At 41.4% G+C, this 25,562-nt stretch overlaps 1 protein-coding gene across 3 annotated transcripts in view; it reads right to left on the bottom strand.

Annotated features, from left to right (window-relative positions):
- Positions 1 to 25,562, bottom strand: part of LOC124257745 (postacrosomal sheath WW domain-binding protein-like) — a 132,169-nt gene that overhangs the window by 77,970 nt on the left and 28,637 nt on the right. For 2 of the 3 annotated variants that reach the window (XM_046691880.1, XM_046691881.1), the window contains exon 2: positions 23,430 to 23,675. In XM_046691880.1, coding sequence (XP_046547836.1) covers positions 23,430 to 23,636 — 207 coding nt within the window. In that variant the 5' untranslated portion in view covers positions 23,637 to 23,675. Of the gene's footprint in view, positions 1 to 18,860; positions 19,632 to 20,617; positions 20,691 to 21,990; positions 22,071 to 23,429; positions 23,676 to 25,562 lie in introns of those variants that run through there. The other variant, XM_046691879.1, reaches the window with a different exon arrangement.

Raw genomic sequence — 25,562 nt, forward strand, 5'->3', positions numbered from 1 at the left:
GTCTAATTGTATCAAATGCCTTCGAAAAATCTATGAAGAGACAGTAGAATCTTCCCTTCTTTTTGCAGCAATACTTTGGAATAGCAGCCTGGAGAACAAAACATTTGATCCACAGTGGAGTAACCAGCTCTAAAAACTGCCTGGGCCTCATTTAATATGTTATTTTCATCACACCAATTTTGTAGCCTTTTGTTAAGAACCGAGGTAAAAATCCTACAGAGTGTCAATAATTGAAATGCCTCTGTAATTGTTTGTGTCATGTTTATTTCCTGATTTATGTAAAGGGTGTATGATGCTCTTGCCCCAGCTGTTTGGTAAGTATCCTATATTCAAAATATTATTAAAAAGAAATATAAGAGGTTTGATAATCTTATGTTTTATTGCTTTAAAACTCTGTGGCAAACCCATCTGGTCCAGGTGTCTTGTTGGTTTGTAAGTTTGAAATACTGACTAATATTTCCTGTTCTGTTATTGGTCTGTTTAGTATACATGAGGAGTCCATGTTGGAAGGACTACAGTGGGAGGTGTAGTCTGTTTAAGTATCTGTACTGAGGAGCTCTACAAAGTGTTACCCACTGTTCATCTGTTAGATAAACCCTGTGAACTCCGGTTTTCCTTAAGTGTTTTCAAAAATAATTGAAGATCCTTTCTTGCCTCTACTAGTCTATCTTTCTGTTTCCCAAAGTACTCTTCTTCTTTTTTTAAAAACGTTTTCTTGAAGACGGATCGTAGATTTCTGAACAGAGAAATGCCCATTTTATTGTCTCTATGTGCCCTTAATGCTGTGTATTTCTGTTGTTTAATGTTGTCCAGTTCATTGTCCCACCAGGGTGGTTGGGTAATATTTCTTTGTTTTCATAACCCCAGAGTAGTCTCTTCGTGTGTTCTGCAGTTTGGTAGAACAGGCTTACTAAATATTGTATAGCCCTGTCAATGTTACTATTTATCATGTTGATAAGAGTTGGACAAACATTATTATAGGTGTTGGTGAAGTTTGTAATGAAATTATTGTCAGTGTCCTTATTCCATAAAAACTTAAACCATTTAGTTGTTTCTGTTTTTACTGTGTTAGGTGAGGTGAGATTTGGTTTTACGTCGTACTTGAGAATATTTAGCTCATATGACGACTTGATGCGTGTGTATGTGTATGTGCGGCTGCTTGCACTAGCCCAGACTGAAGCTGGTTTGATAGTGCTAGCCCACTGAGATACCATGCCGCAGTGAAGCATGAATACCCCACTCAGACACATTATACTGACTCCGAGCCGACCAGCCCTTGTTGTACCCATTAATGCCGAGCGTCAGGCAGGGACCAACATGTACCATATTTTAACGTCTTTTGGTATGACGCGGTCGGGGATCGAACCCGCGACCTTCCGCTCTCCGGGCGGACGCTCTAACCACTACACCACGGAGGCGGTCTACTGTGTTAGGTTCATCGGGGATGTTGTGTGTATGAGAGGATGTGGATACCTGGTCAGAGCTTTGTTTATGACTGTTGATCTCAAGTGAACAGTGTAGTGGAAAGTGACAGGACATGTCAAGTGTACCTACTCCAAAATCTGTGTGAGGAAAAAGAGAAGATGAGGCAATCATATAGTCAACAACACTACACCCGTTATGAGTAATACATGTAAATTCACCATTTTTATCCTTAAACATCCTGCCATTAAGGGTGAGAACACTATGAGACACATTTCCACTATCTTAACACCATAATTGTTATAAACTAAATTGTCTTTAGATTTTCTTGGCAAATCAAAATCATCGCTAAGAATCAGAGTCCTGGGCCTAGATTTTCGAAGCTCTCTTAGCGCTAAGATAGTCGTAAATGCCATACGTTAACATTAACTTACGACTATCTTAGCGCTAAGAGAGCTTCGAAAATCTAGGCACTGGACAAAGTCTACTAAGTTATCAGAAGGTATATAGTCTTAAAAGTCTTTGATTCTTGCATTAAGGTCACCACTAAATAAGACATGTTTATTTGGGTGATCAGAAGTGCCAGTCTGATTGTATATGGGCGAGTTTTCAGGTGATAGATATGTAAACACAAGTACAGTGTCCTGATCCCAAGCGAATACAGATGTTATCAACAACAGGACCACACAGTTTTCAAAATATACATAGAGCTGTTTTACAATATTATTGTTCACGAGATAATCACTTATGAAAACAGTAATACCGCCGCTGTAGCGACCTAAGCTATGCAGTTTCTTCCTGACACAGTTTACAGTATGATATCCTGGCAGAAAATCACGAAAGTCATCTACACGTAGCACGAATTACCCACAAAATCCAATGATATCATAATTAGCACAGAACTGTTTGACAATTGATTGGGGATTATCGTGCAAAAAGAAATGAAAACTTAACATTCCCTCTCAATATTTAATTACCAACTTTGGAAATTGCTTCATAAGTTCGGATTTCGGTACACTAAAGTTGGCGGGGAAGTGAGACGTGTTCTATGTGAAAGATCAGATATTGTGCGAATGAGAAATAATTATTTACGCACCATACGTCAAAAGAGGGGTTTGAGCCTGTTTATCTTGATGAGACTTGGGTAAATGCATGCCACACTGCAGAAACACAATAGGTTGCTAGCACTGAAGAGACATGTTCCAGAAGAGACTGCCTTTAAGCAAAGGAGAGCGACTCATTGTGCTTCATGCAGGTTGTAAATCTGTGTGATATTTACCTGGGTGTTCTCTTGCGTTTAGGGCTAAAGCCAAAGACAACTGAAATGAAAGGACAGGTTTTTATGGAATGGGTACAAAAACAACTGGTACCGACGTTGCCATCAAAGAGCTTAATTGTCATGGACATTGCTCCCCATCATAGTGTCCAGCATCCTGATACGAAAGCCCCAACTTCAAATTCAAGGAAGGGAGACATAGCGTGGTTAGGAAACCATAATCTACCATTTCCACAAAACACAACAAAACCAAGACTTAAAGAAATCATAAAAATCAACAATAGAGCACCTGTGTATAAAACAGACCTCTACCTGAAATCACAAGGTCATGATGTGTTACGTTTGCCTTCTTATCATTGCGATTGAACTGATCTGGGGTATGATCAAATCTGACATTGCCCGGAATAACACAACGTTTAAAATGACAGACGTTCAAAATCTAGTCCACGAATCCATGGCTAAGATTTCACAAGACACATGGCAAAAATCAGTTGAGAAATTGGAAATGCTGTGGAGCATCAGTACTGGCTTTAAAGCGGTTTGCAACAGGCGACTGTCAGTCCTGTCATCATACGAGTGCTCTCTGATGACTGACAGCAGCGTGTCCATGTCCGATTCAGAATCACAGTGTGATGACTTTTGATACCATCCCCTACCGATGAAATCAACATCGCACGTGCCTCTCGCTTACCTGGCTGTTTCCTGAGCTGTCTCTACACCCTTGTCACAAATCTTGAAATATCGAATGAAAACAATGATGGTTTGTTAAACAACTTTATATTTTGAGGACAAAAATTCTAACAAAATTCTGCGGAGTTGGTGTATTTTTCCTATTTACTTTGGCGTTGGTTCGAGTCATTTACGATAATTTGTTTTTGAGTTAGAGTGCAATTCATTGGGGAGATTTTGACTCAGACTGTATGTTGAATTATAGCATCAACGTCATGTGGATAAAAATCTTTGAAAAAATTAATTTCCACAGAGTCTGGATTCAGACTCTGAACCAAAGTCTTTACAAATCCGAACGCGTAACCTCTACACCGCCGCTCCCCACCTTACAAATGGTGAGATAATAATATATTTATATCCAACAACAAATTACGCAGTTTAAAAAAAATAATTTGAGCAATTATACCGCGATAACATTTATTATGGTGGTAGCAGTTATTTATTCAGTATGTTGTATTGAATTTGATGATCCAAATGGATTATGTTATAGTTATAGTTACCTTTTCCATTCTGTCGAGATTACGACAACTCCTGAGCCACGTGTGCTCCGTTGGAACGCCTCGGGGGACCCACATCCTAACTCTACGGTTACGGCCTTCAAGGATGAAGTCACCACCTTCCCCTTTCCTGGTACGTCCACTCAACGACAGCACCTCTACACGGGGAGCTCTCATACGCATTCTGTTTTCTCAGAACATCAGCTCCATATATGTTGTGGCGTTGGTACCATAGAACAGTGTTGAAGCCGTGTCCCTGGCAGTGAGCATGGCACGTGGATTGTTCCTCTTGACTGCGCAGCGAAAGATGAAGATGGGGATAAGCCACTGATGCAGAATACTCCAGATAAACCAGTTGTTTGGGCACCTTAGTCCGGAAATCCACGCTTCAACATCGGCGGGCGTTTCATCAAGCTCTTGACGGTTGATAGGTCTTCGGGTCAACATCGGCGGGCGTTACATCAAGCTCTTGACGGTTGGTAGGTCTTCGGGTCAACATCGGCGGGCGTTACATCAATTGACGGTAAGGTAGGTCTTCGGGTCAACATCGGCGGGCGTTACATCAATTGACGGTATGGTAGGTCTGTGGGTCAACATCGGCGGCCGTTACATCAATTGACGGTAAGGTAGGTCTTCGGGTCAACATCGGTGGGGTCAAGCTCTTGACGGTTGGTAGGCGGTCAACATCGGCGGGCGTTACATCAAGCTCTTGACGGTTGGTAGGTCTTCGGGTCAACATCGGCGGGCGTTACATCAAATGACGGTATGGTAGGTCTTCGGGTCAACATCGGCGGGCGTTACATCAATTGACGGTAAGGTAGGTCTTCGGGTCAACATCGGCGGGCGTTACATCAAGCTCTTGACGGTTGGTAGGTCTTCGGGTCAACATCGGCGGGCGTTACATCAAGCTCTTGACGGTTGGTAGGTCTTCGGGTCAACATCGGCGGGCGTTACATCTTGACGGTATGGTAGGTCTTCAACATCGGCGGGCGTTACATCAAGCTCTTGACGGTTGGTAGGTCTTCGGGTCAACATCGGCGGGCGTTACATCAAGCTCTTGACGGTTGGTAGGTCTTCGGGTCAACATCGGCGGGCGTTACATCAATTGACGGTATGGTAGGTCTTCGGGTCAACATCGGCGGGCGTTACATACATCAATTGACGGTTGGTAGGTCTTCGGGTCAACATCGGCGGGCGTTACATCAATTGACGGTATGGTAGGTCTTCGGGTCAACATCGGCGGGCGTTACATCAATTGACGGTAAGGTAGGTCTTCGGGTCAACATCGGCGGGCGTTACATCAAGCTCTTGACGGTTGGTAGGTCTTCGGGTCAACATCGGCGGGCGTTACATCAATTGACGGTATGGTAGGTCTTCGGGTCAACATCGGCGGGCGTTACATAAATTGACGGTAAGGTAGGTCTTCGGGTCAACATCGGCGGGCGTTACATCAATTGACGGTTGGTAGGTCTGCGGGTCAACATCGGCGGCCGTTACATCAATTGACGGTAAGGTAGGTCTTCGGGTCAACATCGGTGGGCGTTACATCAAGCTCTTGACGGTTGGTAGGTCTTCGGGTCAACATCGGCGGGCGTTACATCAAGCTCTTGACGGTTGGTAGGTCTTCGGGTCAACATCGGCGGGCGTTACATCAAGCTCTTGACGGTTGGTAGGTCTTCGGGTCAACATCGGCGGGCGTTACATCAATTGACGGTAAGGTAGGTCTGCGGGTCAACATCGGCGGGCGTTACATAAAGCTCTTGACGGTTGGTAGGTCTTCGGGTCAACATCGGCGGGCGTTACATCGCTCTTGACGGTGGTAGGTCGGGTCAACATCGGCGGCGGGCGTTACATCAATTGACGGTAAGGTAAGGTCAACATCGGCGGGGGTTACATCAATTGACGGTAAGGTAGGTCTGCGGGTCAACATCGGCGGGCGTTACATCAAGCTCTTGACGGTTGGTAGGTCTTCGGGTCAACATCGGCGGGCGTTACATCAAGCTCTTGACGGTTGGTAGGTCTTCGGGTCAACATCGTCGGGCGTTACATCAATTGACGGTAAGGTAGGTCTTCGGGTCAACATCGGCGGGCGTTACATCAAGCTCTTGACGGTTGGTAGGTCTTCGGGTCAAGTACTGAAATAGTATTTCCCGGAGGCAGGAATGCAGCAAAAATCAGATTCATGTGCCATGACTTATGATGGTTACTGCAGGACTGTGCGTATGTCAATGCATGAGGGGTCCGGAATCCGCATAATACGGCAATGTGCTTTATGAGGGGCTCCCAAAGTACTTTCAAGAGACACTTCAGTAAGTTGATTTCAACATGACCAGCACCGGGAAGAAGGACAATGTGTTTAAACAACTTGCACTCAATTGGGTCAACTTGTTTCGCTGGATGTTTGGACGCAAAGTGCCTCAAGAAACTAGTGGGTCCGCTGCGGAGCTCTTGTCCACATTCACTACAGGCATACCAGTCGTCTATCATCGATGTTGCAGGGTGAGCCATCGCAGCCTACAACTATCCGTTATCTCTCTTGCCCCAACCCTGCTTGATTTCCTAGTGATGTGAGGACCTGCATAAGGCTGTCGTAGCCGGAAGTATTTACCATTATGGGGTCGGCGAGCGTGATAGTAGACGGAGATTGGGGATGGTGTGAGTTAACAAGACAATAAGGGTCATCTGTGGTCTTAAAACCCCCTTTGTCACTGAGTCTGAGAGCAAATTCACCCTTTGCAATGGTGTCCTGTCATGGTTCCACCTGGGTGTGGTTGGGACAATCTCTGCTGAACGTTTTTTACCTGGGACTGGATGAAAGCAGTAATGTATGGCGCCAGGTGTTCTTCACATGTTATTTAATTCTGTAGTGCAGTTACATCAGACACTTTGTGCAGCCAGTAAAAGGGTGAAAACCCTAATGATGCTTGAATGTTGTTGAACGGGTTTTGTATAGCAATGGCATGATACTACACTTTCACTTGAAGTTTAGAACAACCCTCCAATTTTTCTGAAGCACCTGGTTATTGGCAAAGAAAATACAAACACTGCCCTCAGACGACAAGCTATTGGGAACGTCAGTTCCTCGCCCTGTCCATTTACCAATAGTTGTGTATGTCCCTCACGCCGAAGACCCGGGTTCGGTTCCCCACATGGGCACATTGTGTGAAGCACATTTCTGGTGTCCCCGCCGTGATCTTGCTGAAATATTGCTAAAAGCGGCATAAAAGTAAACTCAGTCAGTGTATGTCCCACATGGACTCGTGCTGTGATGCAGGAGATAAGATGTTTTGCTGCCTGATTTGAAGTATGATAACATGTTTGACGAAAGCCAATGGAGTGACAATTTCTAAACGATGTTAGAAATTCTAACTACGGTTAACCTCGTTCTTTTAGCCACAGTGCCACAGAGAAATTTTCATAGAACCCATCCCGTTGACAGGATACTGGCCAGATATCTCTGAGATGTCTGCTATGCCCTTCCTAGCAAGTTTTCCCACTACATCACACAGATTGTTTTTTTGTGATTTACTGAGACTGTCATTGTCAATCGCTAAAGAAATTGTCTCAATGGTAATATTCTCTGGGGAAAGAGTTCCTTCCGTTCCCCCAACCCTAAACCTAACTCTAAACCTAACCCTAAACGTAACCCTAACTTAAATTTTGGACTTTTAGTAATTTTTATGAGTTCTCTAATTGTTGTCAAGTTTTGTTAATAATATTAGTATATATTATTTATAAATACTATTTGAGATGGGGCAACGGGGGGAACTCTTACCAAGGTGGGTAAAGATTTTATTCGTCCATTTTATTGTCTGTGTAATGGTGGGTTGTTGTTTATTGAATGTGCATGAAATACAGTATCGTTTCAAATTCTGAAAGTTATGTGATGATGTAGCGGACTTGACAGAACATTGAGCACCGAGTGACCACAAATGCGGTATTTTGGCTATGCCGGAGTCGGAAACGTGACATTATAGCTCATTCGGCTTATTTCGATATAGGCCAAATGGGATATTATAGGTCAAACCAGCTACTATAGGCCGTTCAGTAGGTTTCCCCAACCTGTTCAAAGTGATCACCTATATTCTCCGAGGAGCATTGGGAAGATGCAAAGGAACTCTTTACCAAATGTTTTTGCAGATGTGGTTAAGTGTTGCGTAATATGTATTGTAAAATCTGGATGGCTTGTGAGTCTACCGTCTCATGTGGATGGTTAACCATCGTGTGCAGTGCCACAATTCACACAAAAATACTCAGGTCCTACCCGTCTCTGCGTGCCTGTCATCCATTTTCCATCTTTTTCAGCTCTCAAATCGCACTTGCGCTACATTTGTCCAAAACACAAAATGTTCCATCCAAATGAAACTGTCGCACGTGGTGAAAGTCTAAACACTGCGTCTTCTACGTTACCAGACATCATCTTCTCTTCTTACAGGAACGTGGACGTTTGATGATCCTTCCGAACTTAGAAGCCACGTGGTGTCGCCTGCCAAAAGTTTTGCACACGGAGCGAAACACACGATGCACGTGAAAACCGCAACGGATAGGGGTCATATATGGCAGGGTGTTTGGCGTTTTTGAAACCATTCGTGACCAACTCGTGTTATTCCGGGACAGGCCGAATTCTTGGAGTTTACGGAAAGGGACGAGTGGTGACGAGTTTTGGGGAAGGTGTCCACGTGTAATTTTGATTCAAGTTTATTATGTCATAACATGTCGATACAATTTTCAGGGGTTATGATTAATATATTAAAATTGCCGATCTCACATAGAGGTGTGTTTAATATGAGTACACATATATAGTATATGCGTTTTGACAACGGATGTAAACAGTCGCGATTCTACTATACACAAGTGAATATAGTTTTACTCCGCTGTTAGCTATATTCCAGTAATTTCACGGCGAGGGACATCAGAAATAAGCTTGACACATTGTACCCATGTTGAGACTCGAACCCGGGTCTTCAGCGTGACGAGCCAACGCTTTAACCACTAAGCTACCCCACCACTCCACCTGGGCTGGAAGTTGATTATTTGAAAAACGTCATGTATGGTCCGAGAAAGCTGTTTCATTACTCGCTGATGTCGACATTTTTAAGTCATTTCCTTCGTCGGTCAAAGTTCGCAAGGGTCGTTCTAACGTCACTCGTTATGGGATTGCTATTTTTCGCAGATCTGATTGTGATGAGATTGCTCTGCACATGTCCTCTATTGACACCCAGAGAGCGGAAGGTCGCGGGTTCGATCCCCGACGTTACCAAAAGACGTTAACATATGGTGCTATTTGCTCCCTGCCTGGCGCTCGGCATTAATGAGTACAACAAGGACTGGTCGGCTCGGAGTTAGTATAATGTCTCTGAGTGGGGTATTCATGCTTCACTGCGGCATGGTATCTCAGTGGGCTAGCGCTATAAAACCAGCTTCAGTCTGGGCTAAAGTACTGTCAGAAATAGAAAAAAGCTGTTTTTAGGCTGTTACTCTGTATCCCTAAAATTTGCACAATTGCAAATAGCATATGTCGAAATAATACACATCGGCCTAACTGGGCTTCAGTGGGATGCGTAATAGGATATCCAAAAAAGCATGTTTACTCGTAAAATCGGACAAAATATGAATAGCTGCTGAAAACAATAGATCAGACTATAGGGCCCGTAAGTAGGTCACGGCACTTCGCGAGAGATTACGTTGTTTAGTACTTCCGGTGACAAACAACGTTTTTCGGCAATGGCGGTAACACTGTTACATGGGGTATGCCGTGGATAATCATACTCGACACTCGCTGTGTGACTCAGAAAACTATGTCATGTAACAGACTATGGACTGCTAAAGCACTGAGGCAATGCTGCATGAACAGCACGTGAATATTTGTCACAGCGTCGTCTTCAGGCTGGCCCATCCATTAGTCAAGTTAAGTTTGTTACATGGATTTCTTTGTTTTCATTTAAAGGCTGGTATTGTTTAAGCATGGCACGCACAGTAAGGGTGGAGTTGACATGTGTGCAGATTGGTGAATCGTTTGATTGCATTTGATATCTTACATCGGGATTTTATTGTCCCCCGGAGAGGGGACCTAATAAAATATGGCAGGCAGGTATCCGGTATAATGCATGTGTACCCAAAAAACTGTGTTAATAAATAAAGTATCTTGCAGTTGGAATTATCAAGAAGATAACTTAATGTGCAATGAAAATCAAGATGTAATTCTAAAAAAATAAATGTAATGAATTAAATAATAATTTAATAGCGCGTAAACAATGATGATTATATCCACACTTTGATTGATACCTATAGCTCTGAATAGGTGTCTCTCACAAATGTATTCTGTAATATGAGCTTGATTAATATATTATTACAACCCCATTAAGCATTTGGTTATGGTGCAGCATGTTCAGTTAAACATAACATCCACATGCTTAATTTATCAATAATATCTTGATGTTAACATTGTAAGGAACTGTTTACATTTTATTAAGTATATCATACTTGGTCTCACGTGTGTTATGTATTTTTTTCAGTTGGAACAGATGCACATCTTTAAGAGGAGAAAGAAGGAGGAATAGATTTCTTTATCACCACAATTACCATTGACATCAAGAGCAACACAAACTGAAACAGATCTTCAGATTTCTTTTAACATCTGGTGGTCAAGCAATATACATTGAAGAAACAGCAAGTCATTGAAGTGTTGTATATACAGTTATAAAACATATTAAAGCCCTACACATCATCCTTTGGACTTGCTGGAACAGGAAATGCTTGTAACCAGCAAGGTGTTGTGGAAAGTCCTGTGACATCTTGGGACTCTCAGATAATTCAGTGAGAATTTAGATGAGTGACCATGAAAGAACATTTGTATTCCAGATGATACTGTTACAGTATTTTTTCAGGTTTAGCATCTGGGAAATGCAAAGAATGTTTGATATGTTATGAGTAATTATATCTTTGGAATAAAATTGCAGAATAGTTCTAACACTTGTTTATTGTTTTTTAAGTGTGGATAAAGCAAGCACAAATTGAATGGTTTGGAAGATTTCTGCTTTTAGCCATGATATCGATTTGACAGTAATTTTACAACAATGGATGTAGGAGATTAGATCTTCAGTGTATATAGCAAAGGTTTCAAAGTGAGAGAGTTGGGTTTTACACCGCTTTTAGCAATATTCCAGCAACATCATGCTGGGGAGAGCAGCAATGGGCTTCACACTTTGCACACATGTGGGGAATCAAACCCGGGCGTTCAGTGTGACAAGTGGCAACAGTTTAACCACTAGGTTACCCTACTACTCCAGTTTCCATGAAATAACATGCTTACCAATGAAAAGTTAAACTTAATCAATGGCATAGGCATGTGATTCTGTTGAAATATGAAATTCTTTGTTTTTATTTGCTGTAAGATTACAACACTGGTTCATAGCACAATAACCAGTACACATTATTCTTTGCCATTATTTTAAAACATATTGGTCTAACTGTATAGTGGAAAATATGGAATGCCAGTTACCAACCTTGGCCTCATTGGCAGAATATTTGGAATATATAAGTGACTAAAAATGGGTGAAAAACACTATATTACATGACAAGTAATCATACTCATGCTGCTATCAGCCAGTGTCTGCAGAATCTACAGTCATGACATAGTATATATGCACATTTAGTTTCCCCATGTATTGATCAGTACAATATAGAACAAACTTTATGGATAACAACTTCTTTTTATTCGTGAGTGCGACGTTTCGATACAGACTCTTGTACCGTTGTCAAGCATAATTGGGCATGAAGAAGGGGGAAGTATATATATACTGGATGTAACAATGTAACAAAGAAAACAACATAATTAACATAATTGGCTAGGCAGAAAGCTGATGAAGCCAGAGAGTAGACAAAGGACAGGCGTGGAAGCCAATGATAATAAAGTGTAATAAATATTGTCCAACAACCAGTTTTTATATATCACCTCTAAAATAATGTTTACATAATTTGATAAATAATTGTTTCATGATGAATATTCATATGGCTGAGGGTTTTCACATTTTTGTTTTGAATATCTGACAGTTGTAACCGAAATAATTGTAACCATGACATCAAGATTATTTTGTCGAGCTGTTGATTGATTTGTGACACTATGACTTCTTGTGTGAATAAAAACGTCATCATAAATGGGAAAGTTCATATATTTATAAAAGAAATTATAATGTTACAAGAACTGCTATTTATTCCAGGCATTGGGAAAGAAAGGGGCCATTTTGCACATTAGAATAAAAATGCCCCATTAAAATTTTGAAGTTTACTATTGATACAAGGGCAGTGGCCCATTCTAAATTCAGAAAATGGCTAACAATCCTGAAATTGTCGAAGGTCTCCATCCCAATCCCTGTATTCAATATATCATTATCAGTATATTTACAGCATGGCAAAGAAACAATATGACACATGCAGATCCCTGTCATCTATCCAAAGTAAAATTTATAATGTATTTTCTTTCACATTTGCAAAACAACAAACAATTTATTTCTTGTATCTTTGAGTCATTCTGTCACCTGAACTTGCATACAGTCATCCCTTGGACTTGGAAGAGAGTAAAAGTATTAAGCCTACCAACTAGTTTACAAAGTATTTATATTAGTACCTCAAGTATTTATACACATGCATTTTACATTGCCTAAAGCCAATTGTCTCTATTGAATATTTTGTAAGTATTCCAAATTAAAAAACTATTTTTTACATATCAATATTGATATTTGTTAGAAACTATTTGATCTCAAATAGTTCCTAACAAATATAAATATATTGAATATGTAAAAAAATAGTTTTTAATTTGGAATACTTACAAAATATTGCTGCAGCATAACAAATGTATTCAGAAAATAAATAAAAAATTAAACAAACAAAAATATTCTAATTTGGAATTACATACTTTAATTGAAAAGGGAAATGACAGAGTCAATGTGGCCAAATATGAATAGAACATCAACTTGATAAAGTTGGTAACACATGGCTGTTTTATGAATAGCAGTATATTAATTAATAGTTTTATTAATTCAATATAAATACAGATTACTCAAATGCATTTTACGTTAACCACGTCATTGATTCCCGAAATATGTTTTGTGACAAACACTGTCCGCGATACTGAAAAGAAACACGTTTAGCGATAGAACTGCACTGGTTGTCAAAAATATATTATAGCTAAAGAAAGGTACTCATATGTTTTCGAATTGACTCATGGTTGTCGGTTGTCAGTAAGGGAACCGATAATCCTTGAAGGAATAATAATTTTTCGATCTTATCGTCCCCAAATGATCCAATTATTACGACTGTCACCAGCTGTGACAGCCAAGCAAGGTAGTACACTTGGTCCGGTCTAGTAAGGTCATATTAGGCGGTCGCGCAATTTGGCACCACAACTGGTTCTTGCGTATTCGCTTGTCACCGGAAATCTAGTAGCGGAAGTAGCGCCTCGCGAGACTTACGGACCCTATAGATGACAATTAGGTCTCTGAGCCAGGTATGACTTGGGACCCTCCACTCGCTTGGCATGAAATGCACGTGCTGCCTACAGGCACAAGGGGTCATCTCAAAGATATTTTATCTTTATGCTTTTGTATCGAATATGTCTCTATTCATTAACTTATGTTATAGTTTTTATAGCTGATATCTCTCTATCCCCCAGCCCGACTCCAAACACCGTCTGCAACACCCGTCCTCGTTTTGCTTTAGAGACGACCCCTCCTACCTGTTTCTCTTTATTGTGATAGTGAGACTCAATGGTAGGTACATCCTTAATAGTTTCAGTATTAAAGTTATTTTTTTACGCCTGCTATCGATTATAATGAAGCTAAGTCTAATTTCAAAAGGGGCATTTAAAAAGTGTCATTTGTAATGCAATACCATCGCACACTAATTTTCATAAAGACAAGGTCTGTTCTAAATAAGTCGCATTGTACTTAGAAAAAACCCGCATTGTTCATTTCTGTACTAATCTCTCCTCAGTAAAGTCCTTCTTTTACGTTTTCTATCTCCCTCCCACTGAGACTGTAGTTAGGCCGAACTTAGTTTAACAGATATTTTACACTTTCACATATTGACTACCTAAATTGTAGATATAAATGTGAAAAAACAGTTTTTTTCTATTTCCGACAGTAGTTTAGTACAAGCAGCCGCACATACATATACACACGCATGCACGTCGTCATATGAGCGAAATATTCTCAAGCACGACGTTAAACCCAATTTCACCTCACCTCACCTCACCTCTACTGACACCCGAAACGTTGCCCTTGGACATCTGTAATTCACCCCTTTAACGTGGGCAGGGGTAATGTGTAATTTGGATACTCATCCGATGGTAGGTGACTAGATGGTAGACACACGAACACGTGCAGACACTTGGCTGCGGGTATAGTACTTAACGTGCAGTATCATTGGACAAAATACGGTGACAAGATACTGTGACAGTTCACCCAGCTGCATATGGGTACCTTGAGAGGATGAAGCTGTGTGATAACTCGCTGAGCTTAACAGGCTGCATGATTTGAATACTCCCCAGGGAGTTGAGTTTGTTAAAAGAATGCCAGAAAAAAAGACATCCGTTGATCAAGGGAACACTCCAGCGCCTTGAGCATGTACTAGTTGCGTGGATATGTGCGCTATATAAATATCTTATAAGATTAAAAACAAGTTCCTAAGTGAAAGACCGTTAACACGTTCGTAGCCATAAACAATGTTGTCTATCCATTTTTAATCACATCGGTTCATTGTCATATATAATTACACCTAGCTCTCCGTTTTCCCTAACAACCCATGTTTTGTATATTTGTTACCTGTTTAACGGCACACTCAGCATTATTCCAGCTATATAGCAGCTGTCTGTAAATATATATCTGGACCACACAATCCAGTGATCAACAGCATGATCATCGATCTACGCAGTCGGTGCACAATGACATGTGTCAACAAAGTCAGCGAGCATGACCACCCGATCCCGTTAGTCGCTTCTTATGACAGGCATAAATCTATAGACCAATTCTAACCCGGATATTCAACTCACAGTACACTTCATTATCACAAGGCCGGACACTTCGGTTTACCCCACCCATTTGCTTTGCGGATCGCTACACTGCCATCGCATGTAATCGATTATAACTTAATGTAAACATAATCATCGATGTTTGGCCTATCGAGCACCAATCATGAAACCTACCAATTCTTTATTGTTATTTCTGCAAGTTGATTGAAACCCGATTTTGACTCGTAACTAAACGATCTGGACACAAATGGATGACGATGTGTCCGCACAAAACGGGGCTGTGGTCGAAGCAAGCCCAGACAATCCAGTGATCAACGGCATGAACATCGATTGGGAACCGAGGACATGTGTCAACCAAGTCAGCGAGCTTGACCACCCGATCCCGTTAGTCGCCTCTTACGACAAGCATGGTATTACTGAAGGATATTCTAACCCGGACCTTCACGTGTAACATCAGTTTTGGAACTAAATTACCGGGATAGAATATTGTTGTGTTCAAGAAAGAAATCTTTGTAAATCAACAGAATTTTCCATGATAATCCATTCCAAAAATGTTATTTCTATTATTGCGATACTTAATTCACACAAAATTTTGAATTTCGACCTGAGGTATATTTCTCAAGGTATTGCGCCATTGATTATGTACGACGGAAAAGGTTCTCCGATTCCCATGTGAAATTGCGTCCGTAAGTAACTCGTGAATTAAAAACAACACAACCAATGTCAAGAGAGTAAAAGAACATGTTTATTTCTTATAAACATTCTTGTGGAATATTAAAAATAATTCAACTAATGTATTTGTGTTTTACCGACCGACACATCTTTGCTTGCCAGGATGATGACATTACGATAACAAATATTCATACACCTGTACTATAACAATTGTTTGAAACACCCGTTTGAGTAACACCAGTATGATAAACACCTTATGATAAAGAAACATATCTTGCCATCAAAATACATAACGGTACCAACTGATAAAACATGATTGATGTTAATCATGATTATTATTATAATAATTGTGAATCTGTAATGCGGCTTTAATATGTACAAGGCACCTGCTCAAAGCGCTAACACACAATCTGATTATTATTACCCCGGATAACCCAAGCTGTCTGTGAGGCGCTAGAAGGTTAAAAGTCACATGACTTATCCCACCGGGTACCCATTTTCCGCTGAGTTAAGGGTTATTCCGACAACAAGTGCGATCAATAGATAAACAATATTTCAGTTATATAAGGGTATGTCTACGTAAGGTAGGAGACAATGACAAACGTCGAGCCGATCTGAGACGTTTACCGCTTAAGTGAAGTCTACGATCACAGGAACATTCCTTATTAAAGGCTCGTAATCGCGCTAATCCGGCTTTCCAGCTTGACTACATTCCGAGCACGATTACGGGATGCAGTAGGGATTAGTGATTTTCGGTGACCTAGACAATTGAACAAATACGGTTCTGAAAAATTCAGGACCTCGGTTACGTTATACAAAAAAAACCACGTTTTATGATAGGAGCCAGTTTGCTTTAGAAGCCATGAGCGGATGAGCGGATCTTGGTCTAAGGGATTTAACTACGATGAGAGAATTCCGTCGTCGGAGAAACCAATCACTCTCAAACAGCAACTCAGGTAACCACATCAACTGGCGTACACACATTAATTGCACTGAAAGAACTGTATGGGAGTTACGGTCATCTTAGCGCTATGATCGCTTTGTGAAATGGGACCCAGGGCCTAGATTTTCGAAACTCTCTTAGCGCTAAGATAGTCGTAAGAGCCATACATTAACATTGACTTACGACTATCTTAACGCTAAGAGAGCTTCGAAAATGTAGGCCCTGGGTCCCATTTCACAAAGCGATCATAGCGCTAAGATGACCGTAACTCCCATACTTTAACATAGACTTACGATCGCTTTGAGGAACGGGGCCGTTTCATAAAGCGATCGTAGCGCTACGACTGTCGTAAGTCTATGTTAAAATATGGGAGTTACGATCATCTTAGCGCTACGATAGCTTTGTGAAACGGGGCACTGATCCATAAAATGATCTTAGCACTTACGACTATCTTAACGCTAAGAGAGCTTCGAAAATCTAGGCCCAGTTCCCTAAAATGATCTTAGCACTTACGACTACCTTAACTTTGCGCAAAGAGAGCTTCGAAAATCTTGACCCAGTTCCATAAAATCAACTTAGCACTTACGACTATCTTTGCTAAGAGAGCTTCGAAAATCTAGGCCCAGGGTGCCGTTCCACTAACCGATCTTATCTAAGATCAATCTTAGCAAGTTACGCCAATTTTACAATCGTCTTAGCTAAAAGTTACACCCGTTCCACTACCCGATCTTAGGCCGATCGTAGCCGGTCCCGCTCTTACGATCCGATCCAAGTTTAGATCGAGACTCTTTCGTGCGAGAGATAGAGGAATGCGAGGCACGAGTTATTTCCCTTTGCATAGTCTAGCAAATGATGGCAGTAGTTTGGGAACCAACTGAGTGAGTGAGTGAGTTTAGATTTACGCCGCACTCAGCAATAGTCAAGCTATATCGCGGCGGTCTGTAAATAATCTAGCTAATTAAGATGCATAGCGTTCACTAACATGAGCGTTCATGTTAGTGAACGCCATGTATCTTAGCTATAAATAATCGAGTCTGGACCAGACAATCCAGTGATCAACAGCATGAGGATCGATCTGCGCAGTTGGGAACCGATGACATGTGTCAACCAAGTCAGCGAGCCTGACCACCCGATCCCGTTAGTGGCCTCTTACGACAAGCATGAGTTATTGAAGTTCAATATTCTAATCCGGGCCTTCATGGGTATTTTTCCAACCAAGTGTAAACGTGGAGAAAAAACCTAGAGCAAAATATTAGGGTAGTGAGCACCTTGGTTTCAGGTGCAAGTGTGTGTGAACGCTGCTGGGTATCAGGCATAATATGATAATAATAAATGCATATTTATAGTGCGCCTATTCCACATCCTGGGGCATGCTCAAAGCGCTATGTACAGATAATTTACACGAGAGTATTTACAGCCGAGATTATAAGTAATATACTGAGAACAGGTTTTAAATCTGGTCTTCAAAATGTCCATTGTGTCAGAGCTTTTATTATGTGCCTGAACCTTGTATAACAGAATAAACAAGGCGTGACGAGGCATCCTCTATTACGTATCTAGAATCTGTCAGTGGTCTTGAATAACACGCGGCCTGCCTTTACAATCCCCCACCAAATAAGCGCACGTGAAATCAAACATATTTGTATCTTTTTGTTTCAGAACATTGTTCACTTCACGGCTGTCCCTATTCTTAACCATAACGTTGCAATATTGTTGTACAAATGTGTTAACACCGACTCGCTCGGTTGTGTTCCCATGACGACAGTGGTCAGACTGGCCTGACATTTGTAAGGCTTCACTGCACTGTGTGTTTACATCAGAGAAATATACAAATTCATGTCATGGCTCTTATTTTTCACATAGAATAGGAAAGCCACCATTTTGGTTTCTCTACAATTGATTTTAGCTATCCTAAGTTGGTCATGAGCAACGTAGACTTTGAATCTTAACTTTACGATTGACTTGGGTAAGATTGGTTAGTGGAACGGTATGCCGATCTTAACGTCACGCTAAGATTGGGATTTAAGGGGTTTACGATTAGCATAGGGCTAAGATCGGTTAGTGGAACGGCACCCTGTTCCCCAAAATGATCTTAGCACTTACGACTATCTTAACGCTAAGAGAGCTTCGAAAATCTAGGCCCAGTTCCCTAAAATGGTCTTAGCACTTACGACTATCTTAACTTTGCGCAAAGAGAGCTTCGAAAATCTTGGCCCAGCTCCATAAAATGATCTTAGCGTTAAGACGATTGACGGTCATATTGGGAGTTACGGCGATCTTAGCGCTACGGTCTCATTCAATTAATTTGTCGAATGCCACAGAGGGCATAAACCGGAAAAAGGTCCCTGGCCAGTTCAACGAACGGTCGTAGTAATACGTTGATCGTAACGCTACACTTGCTTTGAGCAAAGGGGGCCCGGGCATGTTAATATGCGTAACGCTTTGTGGTACGGGGGAGAGATCATGGGGAATTGCAAGCCTTGGTGTCATATATACATATGTTTCAAATCAATATGTATAAACATAATTTCTTTTTAGCCTCATCTGTTTCAAACATGTTTACTCATTGCACGATGTTGTGTGATCCATTATACATGTATATGTTAACTGATGTTAGGGATCACATATCGAAATCAAGATGGAGAGTGCGGACTATAAGTCAAATGCACCGTACTTGATAATGTAATCGGACTGAAACCAAAAACAGAAGAAGTATTTTCTGTTAAGCAGCGACTCAACATTAAGCAATGAAGCGTACAAAAAGAACTTGTGCCAATACAGGCATCTAACATTTGCACAGATAATGGAGTTTTAAAGACAAAAAGTAAATAGTTGTGATTTTAGGGCATTTGTTTTGTTACACTTTGTTTTCTAGCCATCAGCTGAAGATAAGAGTGATGTTCTGTATACGCTGCCTGCCTTAAAGTGACAGTTTGTAGTTAGACGTTATATAGGAGTGTTATGTGATCACAGATACTCCTTTCAGGTATCATGCAAAACGTCTAGCCCATCACAGCCAGCGGCTGCCGTGTTGATGCCTGTTGCCTAGCAGCCGTAACAGATACACTGAAAGGGAGAAAATAAGAAAACTTATTGTTACTCGAATATCATGTCCATTGAAAACAGCAGAGCATGACGCCACATAACACATAACTAAAATAGGTAGGTTGTGCGTGAATAGGGTGTAATGTCACCCTTTAGGCACAGTAGGCTGTACCCACATGACACGTGTATGAAGGTACAGTGACCTGTAGGCGCAATAGCCTGTATCCACATGACACGTGTATGAAGGCACAGTGACCTGTAGGCGCAATAGCCTGTATCCACATGACACGTGTATGAAGGCACAGTGACCTGTAGGCGCAATAGCCTGTATCCACATGCCGTGTGTATGAAGGCACAGTGACCTGTAGGCGCAATAGCCTGTATCCACATGTGACCTGTAGGCGCAATAGCCTGTATCCACATGACACGTGTATGAAGGCACAGTGACCTGTAGGCGCAATAGCCTGTATCCACATGCCGTGTGTATGAAGGCACAGTGACCTGTAGGCGCAATAGCCTGTATCCACATGACACGTGTATGAAGGTACAGTGACCTGTAGGCGCAATAGCCTGTATCCACATGACACGTGTATGAAGGCACAGTGACCTGTAGGCGCAATGGCCTGTATCCAGATGACACGTGTATGAAGGCACAGTGACCTGTAGGCGCAATGGCCTGTATCCAGATGACACGTGTATGAAGGCACAGTGACCTGTAGGCGCAATGGCCTGTATCCAGATGACACGTGTATGAAGGCACAGTGACCTGTAGGCGCAATGGCCTGTTTCCACATGACACGTGTATGAAGGCACAATGAGCTGTACCCACATTGACACGTGTATGAAGGCACAGAGAGAGAGAGAGAGAGAGAGAGAGAGAGAGAGAGAGAGAGAGAGAGAGAGAGAGAGAGAGAGAGAGAGAGAGAGAGAGAGAGAGAGAGAGAGAGAGAGAGAGAGAGAGAGAGAGAGAGAGAGAGAGAGAGAGAGAGAAATACACCCTCACTTACCAGGCAAATCCAGACAAATAGCCAGGGTGGGAAGAATATGGAAATACAGCAGTGAAGACAGTGGTTGACGGTCCTGGAAGAAAAGCAGTAACATAAGCATCCCTGGGCATCAATGTTGCAAATGTACGCATATATTACAGTTTATCATTGGCATGATCGACAAATCGTAATCCTAAATCGAGGCAACTTATTGTCTACTAATAAATACGTGGGGGACCTTCACATGTGTAGAGTAAGCATTTGGAGGAAAGACATACAGACATACAGGGGATACGTATTACATATTCAGAAAATAATTTCAGACACTTTTCAACAAGCGGATGCATGTTACCGCTAGTGTGTTACACCGGAAATGTGTGTCAAGCTCAATTCTGGTTTTGTCCCTGACGGAATATTCTTTGAATTTCGCCAAGAAATTAAACTCACTTTCTATATGGATAAAAGCATGCCAACATACGCGTATTGAGAAATCTGGCCCATTACGAATTAATTTGCGTTACATGTGTTAAGTGTATTTCACGTTTACGTTAAGCTATTTTCATACATTTTAAACCCGTGACGATCGGAGTTAGAATTGATCTTCAGTAACCCATGTTTGTCGTAAGAGGCGACTAACGGGATCGGGTGGTCAGGCTTGCTGACTTGGTGGACAAATGTCATCGTATCCTAATTGTGTATATTGATGCTCATGCCGTTGATCACTTGATTTGTAGGTCCAGACTCGATTATTTACAGACCGCCGCCACATAGCTGGAATATTGCTGAGTGTGGCGTAAAACTAAACTCACTCACTCTTCAACGTGACTAGCAGACGTTTTAACCACTTGGCTACCCCGGACCCCTTCCAACGAAACATAATGTCAAAGACTAAATATATATCTAGCCATTGCTTTTATTGACTCTGTGAATTCTTGTTGTGATGTCTGACTATTGTAAAAGAATATTTTGTTTTTAAGTTCAGGAAAAGCGACAACAAAATTAATTAAGGGTGAGTGAATATCCCACGTCATAAACAGCACTGACTAAGTTTCGAAGTAGGACATGCCCGGTGGTAAGACGAAAACAGAGCATGTTTAAAAAATCTATACATATATGAAATATATATTGACGATTTCACAACAAGCACTCTGTATGTTTGTAATTAGTCAAGGGGCCTAGCAAAATATCATTGTAGAAATTCGTCAATGAAAGATTTATCAAGCTTACATGTCGTCATATACTAGTAACCGAAACATTGCCCAAATCAGCGTTAAACCCAACTCACTCACTCACTCACTCATCAAACTTATTCACCCCAACACTCACTCGCTATTACGAGAGCTATAGACACGGGGTGAATGTGACATTAATTATACTATACTATAAGTACTTACTCTCTCTGAACTATCACAGTTTGCTGCGCAGCACCACCGCCAACAACAACGACGTTGGTACTTGACTGCTGCTGCATCATCTAAAACAATCAACATAACAAAACAAAACCCGTCAAAAACACAAAAACGAAAAATGCATCCTCACCCATCCAGGACATACTTCAACTCTATCCCGCTTAATATCCTTGACCTGTTCGCCACTCGTATTTCGCTTTAGAACTGAGGTCACCGAAATCAAATCTTTCACTGAGAGCAAGATGTATTGCGTTCATGAATTTGACACCCCAAACCAATGAACACGAAAATTCTAAACAAGCGTTCCAACATCAAAATGCGGGAGAGCGAGCCGCCGAATAAATACTGAAATATATACTAATATTACAAAAGAGTTTTTGATTAATTTTGTAACGTATATTATGACATTCGAAAGTTTAAAACACTTGGTACCAATGTTACTGTTGATGTCTTAAATTGAGGCGCTTTTGTCTTCGGAAACTGAACTAATCTTGACTTGATCTGGATATTTGTTGCGGTAGGACGACGATGTCTCATTATATCACATCGAAATGAAAATTCGGGAGCAAAAGACAAAGACGAAGGTTCTTCAAGTGCGTTCTCGTCCCGTGAAGGATCTGGTTAGAATATTGGTCTTCAGTAACCCATGCTTGTCGTAAGACGCGACTAACGGGATCGGGTGGCCTGGCTCGCTGACTTGGTTGACACATGTCATCGGTTCCCAACACGTCAAAACATTGATTACACAACAGTCTCATTTCCTGTTGACTGGGTTCCGTCCTATTGCGCAATTTAGTACAATAACCAGTCCAGAATTTGAGACCAATTCATTTAACGGGATACTTAAATATTAATCAGTATTATTTGATACATCTAACCACTTGTATATTGCAACACTACGCTCCTTCTAATTCTTGCAAACACGATGTGTGACATACAGGGCTGAATAACGCGCACATGAAAACAATACGTGAATTTCCTCAATTTTCCATAGATCTTTTACATAGTCGTACAGTGTATGAGACATCGGCCCAGATACACTTCAATTCAAAGAATACGTCCTTACGAGACACAAGGAAATTCACAAAAATATTAAACTGTACTAAATAACTAAATACTCTTTGACTTGCTTGTTGTTTTACGCCGCACTCAGCAATATTCCAGCTATATGGCGGCGGTCTGTAAATAGTCGAGTCTGGACCAGACAATCCAGTGATCAACAGCATGACCATCGACCTGCGCAGTTGGGTCACGATGACATGTGTCAACCAAATCAGAGACTCTGACCACCCGATCCCGTTAGTTGCCTCTGATGGGCTACTGAAGATCGATTCTAACCCGGATCTTCGTGGGTAAATATGCATTGATCTGAGAATTTTGAAACTGAGACAAGTACAATAAATATCTCAAAATGTTCACTTTACCGGAGGAGGGTAGGGCTGGGGTGGCCCGTACCCCTGGGGTGGTGGTCCGTATCCTTGAGGTGGTGGTCCGTATCCTTGTGGTGGTCCGTATCCTTGAGGTGGTGGCCCGTATCCCTGGGGTGGTGGTCCATATCCTTGTGGGGGTAGTGCTTGTTGGGGTGACCCCGTCCCTGCAGGGGGCTGGTAAGGAGGTGGGGTTTTCTCCATCTTTGATGTTATACTTCAGGAAAACTTTGAAGAATTTGCCTGCAAAACAAAAAGAATCACATGGCTGCAAAAGATCTTTACCAAATGCTACGTATTATACTAATATTGTTCAATATTCGCAGGCCATGGGTATTTTCTTTCAAATCTGTTTCCAATCTCTCGTCGGCTCTGATCTTTCACTATGGCACTGCATCGTCACACGGCACCATGATACTGCATGGTGCTACATCGTAATACGTCACCATGATACTGCATCGTAAAATGTTAACATGGTACTGCATCGTAATATGTCAACATGGTGCTGCATCGTAATACGTCAACATGGTGCTGCATAATACTGCATCGTAATATGTCAACATGGTGCTGCATCGTAATACGTCAACATGGTACTGCATCGTAATATGTCAACATGGTACTGCATCGTAATATGTCAAAATAGTAGGGCATGACACTGCATCGTAATACGTCAACATGGTGCTGCATCGTAATATGTCAACATGGTACCGCATCGTAATATGTCAACATGGAACTGCATGGTACTGCATCGTAATATGTCAACATGGTGCTGCATCGTAATATGTCAACATGGTACTGTACCTTAATATGTCAACTTGGTACTGTATCATAATACGTCAACATGGAACTGTATCGTATTATGTCAACATGGTACTGCATCGTACTGCATCGTTATATGTCAACATGGTACTGTATCATAATACGTCAACATTGTACTGCATCGTAATATGTCAACATGGTACTGCATGGTACTGCATCGTTATATGTCAACATGGTACTGTATCTTAATATGTCAACATAGTACTGCATCGTAATATGTCATGATGCTGCATCGTAATATGTCAACATGGTGCTGCATCGTAATATGTGAACATGGTACTACATCGTAATATGTCAACATGGTGCTGTATCGTAATATGTCAACCTGATACTGCATTGTAATATGTCAACATGGTACTGCATGGTACTGCATCGTAATATGTCAACCTGATACTGCATCATAATATGTCAACATGGTACTGCAAGGTACTGCATCGTAATATGTCAACATGGTGCTGCATCGTAATATGTCAACATGCTACTGTATCGTAATATGTCAACATGGTACTGCATCGTAATATGTCATCATGGTCCTGCATCGTCATACGTCAACCTGATACTGCATAGTAATATGTGAACATGGTGCTGTATTGTAATATGTCAACATGGTACTGCATGGTACTGCATCGTAATATGTCATCATAGTACTGCATCGTACTGCATCGTAATATGTCAACATGGAGCTGCATGGTAATCGTAATATGTCAACATGGTGCTGCATCGTAATATGTCAACATGGTGCTGCATCATAATATGTCAACATGGTGCTGCATCGTAATATGTCATCATGGTACTGCATCGTAATATGTCAACATGGTACCGTATCGTAATATGTCAACATGGTGCTGCATCATAATATGTCAACATGGTGCTGCATTGTAATATGTCAACATGGTACTGCATCGTCATATGTCAACATGGCACTGCGTCGTAATATGTGAACATGGTGCTGCATCGTAATATGTGAACATGGTGCTGCATCGTAATATGTCAACATGGTACTAAATCGTAATATGTCAACATGGTGCTGCATCGTCATATGTCAACATGGTGCTGCATCGTAATATGTGAACATGGTACTACATCGTAATATGTCAACATGGTGCTGTATCGTAATATGTCAACCCGATACTGCATTGTAATATGTCAACATGGTACTGCATGGTACTGCATCGTAATATGTCAACCTGATACTGCATCATAATATGTCAACATGGTACCGCAAGGTACTGCATCGTAATATGTCAACATGGTGCTGCATCGTAATATGTCAACATGCTACTGTATCGTAATATGTCAACATGGTACTGC

This window comes from Haliotis rubra, unplaced genomic scaffold, assembly GCF_003918875.1.
Source record: "Haliotis rubra isolate DU_JTF1 unplaced genomic scaffold, ASM391887v1 Scf670, whole genome shotgun sequence".
NCBI classification, from domain to species: Eukaryota; Metazoa; Mollusca; class Gastropoda; order Lepetellida; family Haliotidae; genus Haliotis; species Haliotis rubra.